The sequence below is a fragment of the Capsaspora owczarzaki genome (assembly GCF_000151315.2).
Source record: "Capsaspora owczarzaki ATCC 30864 unplaced genomic scaffold supercont2.36, whole genome shotgun sequence".
NCBI classification, from domain to species: Eukaryota; class Filasterea; order Ministeriida; family Capsasporidae; genus Capsaspora; species Capsaspora owczarzaki.
This window is the reverse complement of record NW_011887327.1, coordinates 1-5,302: the sequence shown is the minus strand read 5'-3', so window position 1 is coordinate 5,302 and position 5,302 is coordinate 1. Positions and strand designations below refer to the sequence as shown.

At 51.7% G+C, this 5,302-nt stretch overlaps 3 protein-coding genes across 3 annotated transcripts; all 3 read left to right on the top strand.

Annotated features, from left to right (window-relative positions):
• Nucleotides 1-2,131: 2,131 nt before the first annotated feature.
• Nucleotides 2,132-2,904, top strand: CAOG_08315 (hypothetical protein). Its single transcript, XM_004341212.1, has one exon. It carries the CDS (start codon nt 2,139-2,141, stop codon nt 2,895-2,897), a length of 759 nt encoding a protein of 252 aa, XP_004341260.1. The 5' UTR covers nt 2,132-2,138; the 3' UTR covers nt 2,898-2,904.
• A 140-nt stretch (nt 2,905-3,044) lies between these two features.
• CAOG_08314 (hypothetical protein) lies at nt 3,045-3,445 on the top strand (the record flags this gene model as incomplete). The annotated part of the gene is made up of 2 exons (XM_004341211.2): nt 3,045-3,093; nt 3,157-3,445. The coding sequence occupies 2 exons, from the start codon at nt 3,045-3,047 to the stop codon at nt 3,363-3,365; spliced, it is 258 nt and encodes an 85-aa protein (XP_004341259.1). The 3' UTR covers nt 3,366-3,445.
• Nucleotides 3,446-3,495: 50 nt separating this feature from the next.
• CAOG_08313 (hypothetical protein) lies at nt 3,496-5,056 on the top strand. The gene has a single exon (XM_004341210.2). It carries the CDS (start codon nt 3,574-3,576, stop codon nt 4,822-4,824), a length of 1,251 nt encoding a protein of 416 aa, XP_004341258.1. The 5' UTR covers nt 3,496-3,573; the 3' UTR covers nt 4,825-5,056.
• The last annotated feature ends 246 nt before the right edge of the window (nt 5,057-5,302 follow it).

Here is a 5,302-nt window from a genome sequence, read left to right as displayed (position 1 = left end):
GCTGTCTCGTCAGCCTGGGATGTGCGGTTGCTTGTGGACCCTGCTGGCCCCGTCAGGCGTCAATTGGCTTGCAGGGCGCTTTTGGCCCGGGTGCTGCGGGGTGGACGGGGCCGCTTGGCTGGATGCCGTTTGGTTGGCTTTAGCAGCCGCGGCAGAGGCGGCCGCGGTGGCGCGGGGTGCGGCGGGTTGCGTCGTAGCGATTTGCGTCGTCCGCGCTGCGGGTTGCGTTGTTGTCGCCGTGGCGCTGGACTTCGAGGTCGAGGCCTGGTTTGCGGGCTGAGCCGTAGCGGGCTTCGGCCACGCGCGCTGGGTGGGTGCTTTGGCAGCTTTGCCCTTGGGGCCCACCTGCACGAACCCGTCGTTGTTTGCAGTCTCGGCTCGGTCGGTGTTCAGGCGGGTCGTTTCATTTTCGTTGACTTCATGTCGGTTGCACTGGGTGCGGCGGGTCGGGCACGTCGCGTACTTGTGGTGCTGCTTGCAGTGGAAGCACTTGGTGGGCTGTCCTTTCACTTGGATTTGGACGTCACGGGGGAAGCCACTAGCAGACGTGACTTGAATGGAGTCAGGGACCTTGTCAATCACCTGCTTGACGTTCACGTCGCTGGTCAACGTAGCGTAGTAGATCCTTGTGCCCGTTTCGAAGGGACAGCCGTTTGGCGCTTTGCCAATGGAGCGATGGCACTTTTCGAACTTGAGTCCAGTTTTGGTGTTGAGCATATCCGCAATGGCTTCGTTGGAGTGGTGCATCGGGACGTTGTAGAGCATCAGCACGACTTCCCTCAGGCACGCATTGGGATAGATGGTGGTCATTCCAAACTGGATGCCCTGCTGGCACGCCTCGGTCGCTTGGTTCGGGTGCTTGAAGACGATGCTCAGCTCATGCGGGCCAAAGTTGATGCCGCAGCAGCCATCAGGGATGTGCTCCATCAGGAGCTTGGTGATCTCGTTGCCTCTGCCATCGATCTTGTTGGCGCGAAGCGAGGTCCAGCTGACCACGACAGTGTGCTTCGAGCCGTCACCCATCTGAGAGGCGTTCAGGCTGAGCTCTTCGTTCAGCTTAGCGTAGGCGGGGTCGTTGACGTCGATCATCTCGAGACCGGACTTGGCCGGCAGCGCGGCGCCCGTCTTGGCGAGCGGGTTGCCGCCACCCCATGCTCCCATGCCTGGAGCGGCCGTGGGGCCGCCTTGGGGGCACGCGTGGGGGATGCTCGTCTCGAGTGGACGAGGAGGCTTGTTGGTCGGACATGGCACTACGACGATTCGAAAGTGGGAAGGAAAGCAAGGAAGAAAGAAGCAAAGAGGGAAATGTAAAAAAGAGGACTCCGGAATTAAAATCAGGGGCGTAATGGTGGCCCAGTCAAAAAAAAAAATCGTGTTCGGAATTAGGGACGCCTCTCTACTCGATCAAACACCGTGCCACGCCAAAGAAGAAGGCTTGGTTGTCATCCTTGCACCGACCTCAATGATAAAGTGTGGTTTCCCCAAAAAATCGCTCATCAAAAAAACAGTACTGTATCGGCAAAAAAATAAAATCCTCAAAAAATCAATAAAAAAAACAGTACAGCATCCGATTCCCCCGACTCGCATCAAAAAAATGCAAAAATGAACAGTCAAAACAATTGACTTTTTCGAGGGTAAAGATTCGTTCCCGAAATCGTCGTTTTTCGAAAAAACCCCTAAGCATCGTCCAATATTTGTGAAAAAATGAATAAAAAATAGGTACAGCAGAGCGAGATGAAAACGACAAAAATCGATCCCGAAATCGTCCGTTTTTTGAAAAAACCCCAATGCATCGTCCAATATTCAGAGCGATTCAAAAGAGAAAAGGGGTACAGCAGAGCGAGAAGAAAAAGCAGGGGAAATGGTTATGGGATCAGTTTTTACAAATTGAAGAAATAAGAATAAAGTGCGATGCATGTACGAAAACGAGGTGGAGGAGGGACGGCGGGGTGAGGAGGCTGATCTGATTTGAAAAAACAAAAGCGTATAAGAAGAACGCTGATACTGCATCGATTTCTACCCCTGCACCCTCTTCTGGGGATTCCTACTATGCCTCCCACTTCCCAGAAAGAAATCACAAATATAATTTGCTATTTTCGAGAATCCTGTTGTGATCATTCTATTTTCAACAAAAAAAAATGGTCAAACCGGCTGAGACGAAGTCCAAGAAAACGGCTGAGACGAAGTCCAAGAAAGCTCCGAAAGTGGAGTCAGATGAAGAGGAAGATGAAGAGGAAGATGAAGGGGAAGAGGAGGAAGAGGATGAACCTGTCGCAGCCCCGAAGAAAACAACACCAAAGAAAACAACACCAAAAAAAGCGGCAAAAAAAGGCAAGGCGGCAACTGCAGGCTCCGACACCGACGACCAGCTGTACCAAGACGCAGAGGACTACGAGATGCCCATGCCGATGCCCATGCACACGCCTCGTCGTGGCTCTGCTGCGTCTAGCTCCCGTGCAGCTCCACCCCTCACTCGCGCGCCTCCGTCCATCATGTCGGACGTCGAAGACGGAGTCATGAAACTCAGCCTTGTAGATCTGATCAACGCTGTCAACGGCGCACCGCGTGTCCATGGCAACCCGAACGCTCTCACCATCGATACACTCAGCCGCATCTTCCAAGAGCTCAAGGTTGCCGACGACGCATCAGTCATTCGCATCAACATGAATGGTGCAAATGGTTGCTGCGCATGGGTTGAAGGGCGCTTTTGCAAGAACTCGAGCGCCACGGCAAAGGGCAACTCTGTTTACTGCAATGTTCACTACGGCGCTTTCCTCAAGCAGGCCATGAAACAGAAAGTTCTCGTCGACGCTGAGCTTCCTCGCGCCAATTTTTTTGACCATGACGCCAACAAGGAGATTCATCTGGCGTGCTGGCCGCAGGGTCGTGCTGTCTGATCTTTGTTTGATCTTTTGTGGGTTTTTTCCGCACTTGCGTTTTCCCAGTAAACAACATTCCGACACCTCTCAATTGTCCAGAAAAAGTGACACATCAACAAAATAAAATCAAAATAAAATCAAAAAAAGATCGTGCTTCAGTCAAAAATGTCTGAAGAACTCAAGCCGAGCGTCCGCATATGCGGCAGTGAAGGCTGTACCAGCACTGATATTGTTTCCATTGGCTTTTGTGTTAAACACCATCGGGATGTGCATCAAGCTTGTCGTAGTCTCGATGGTGACGTCGCTAACATCCTCGCCATGGCTCAAGCAGCCATCGAAATGCTCGACATTGAGCACACGGAGTCTGGCTTTACGGAAACAGGCGAGTTCAAGGCCTACGTGGAGCCGACCAATCGCGAGATCATGGCTTACGCGGCGTTCGAGCGCGTCGCAAAAATCGCCATGAACGCCTTGCACAAGTGCTAGACGCCGCGTTCGCCCAACGAATTGTGCCGGTTTTCTTCAAACAAGTGTTGTTCAATAAACAAATTTTCTTGTTGCCATAACACTTCCGGTGCGCGTGCAGAAACAAAAAAACAAACAAAATCTGATTGGTCAAAAATTGCTCCTCAAAAAAAAGGACAGGTCTGTCCTTTTTTTCATCAGAAAAACGGCACTCTTCTTCGTTTTTTTAATGAGCTCGAGCTCGTCCTCATCCTCGTCCTCTTCACGCACTACACAGCCCAGCACATTGCACGAGCAGGAACAAGCGCTCAAGATCGAACTCATCAAAGTGCGCTTGCAGCTGGCCAAGCTTGAATCGAAGACGCGCAGTGGCCGACAACTTTCGAAAAGCGAAATCAAAACCAACCGCCAGCTTCAGGCGAGATTCGAGTATCTTGACTGCTTCATTGATCAACTGCGCTTCCAGCAAGGCACAGCACAAGAAGAGGAAGCAGCAAGTGTGCGTGTAGCGCTCGCCGAAGCAGCTGCTGTTCGCCAAGTCGAGGAAGCACTCGACCGCATCTCTCTCAGCGACGAAGCCATGGCCGCGAAGCTCGAGTCTGCTGCCAGCATTTTTGAGCGCCTGAAAAAACTCGCGTCTCTCAAAATGGTACAAGGTGCATCACTTCTCGCTGAACAACCCATGCCGTTCCTCCACATGCTCAAGGAGCTCTGCGATCAAGCTGAGGACAAGAAGACTGAGAAGCGTCGCGCAGTCGATGAGCCCAAGAAAAAAATCAAGAAAAAGTCGCGTGTGGAGGGAGGCGAGACATTCGCTGCTTTCCTGTCGTCGTGCAAGTACCATACAGCCGCGCTTTCGTCTGGCACGTTCGCACTTCTGGTCGACTCACCGGACAACGCTCGTGATGAGGACAGCATTGTTGCTGACATCGACTTGTCTCTCGCCACAACCGACAACCTGACTCGCCTCAACATGCACAACCATTACGTGCTTGGACGGCGTGTGAACAAGCTGTTCAACCTTTGGAGGAAGACGGGCAAAAACATCATCACGACCTATGCGGCACACCAGCTCAGCCAACGTTTGTCTTACAGGCACGCGTGTCGTTACGTTTCCCTCTACAAGTTCCTGTCACAATACCCACGCTTCAAGTACGTGTCCAAAGCGTGGACTACACTCGTCGACTTCATCCCCGACATCAAGAGCCATTTCGAGGACGTGCCTGAGGATCGCGCCTACTTCTCCACTCTGGGCATTGACGCTCCTCTGCAATGCCAGTACTCACTCAGCACCGCCGCTGGTGTTGTCACAAGTGGCGCAGTGACTGATGACATTCTCAGCGTGACCGAGGCGGAGCAGGGCGAGTTTGAGCGCACCATCATCGTTCCGACCGACGATGATGCGCCGCTCCCTGCTGACGATGATGGTGATGATGATGGTGATGATGAAGAGGCTGATGCTATGGAAATGGGGTTCTGATTTACTTGATTTTGTGCGCATTTTTTCACGTTTTTTTGCGCCAATATAGGTTTTATCTTTCAGGAATCCATTCATTGAATTTCTTTGGATAACCGATGTATTTCACCAACATTTCCTTCTTCCCTGCTTTTGTGCGCTTCTCCAACACAGTTTCAATCAACCGTGGTGCATCCAGTTCGCTTTCTTTGACGCTCTGCAACTCAGCTTCATAATACACACCACTCACGTCCTCTCCTTTCAAATCTTCTAGCAGGTATGTATGAGGTGAACTGTTCCGTACTTGACGAACTCTCATGATCTCAACGTTCCAATTGCCAACAAGAGAAGCTTTCGTGAATGTGCCTTTGTATTTTGCCGTCCTGACAAAATCCCCTACACGATATCTTGCTGGTTTCACCTCAGGCAGATCACGGAAGAGGTATTAATCAATTCACCATAGTTCTGAGGCTTTCGCGCTTGAGCAGGAGTCATGCCGATC

What these genes read in the sequence shown, in the direction of transcription:
- CAOG_08315 (XM_004341212.1), top strand. Translation starts at nt 2,139, where the DNA reads ATGGTCAAACCGGCTGAGACGAAGTCCAAGAAAACGGCTGAGACGAAG.
- CAOG_08313 (XM_004341210.2), top strand. Translation starts at nt 3,574, where the DNA reads ATGAGCTCGAGCTCGTCCTCATCCTCGTCCTCTTCACGCACTACACAG.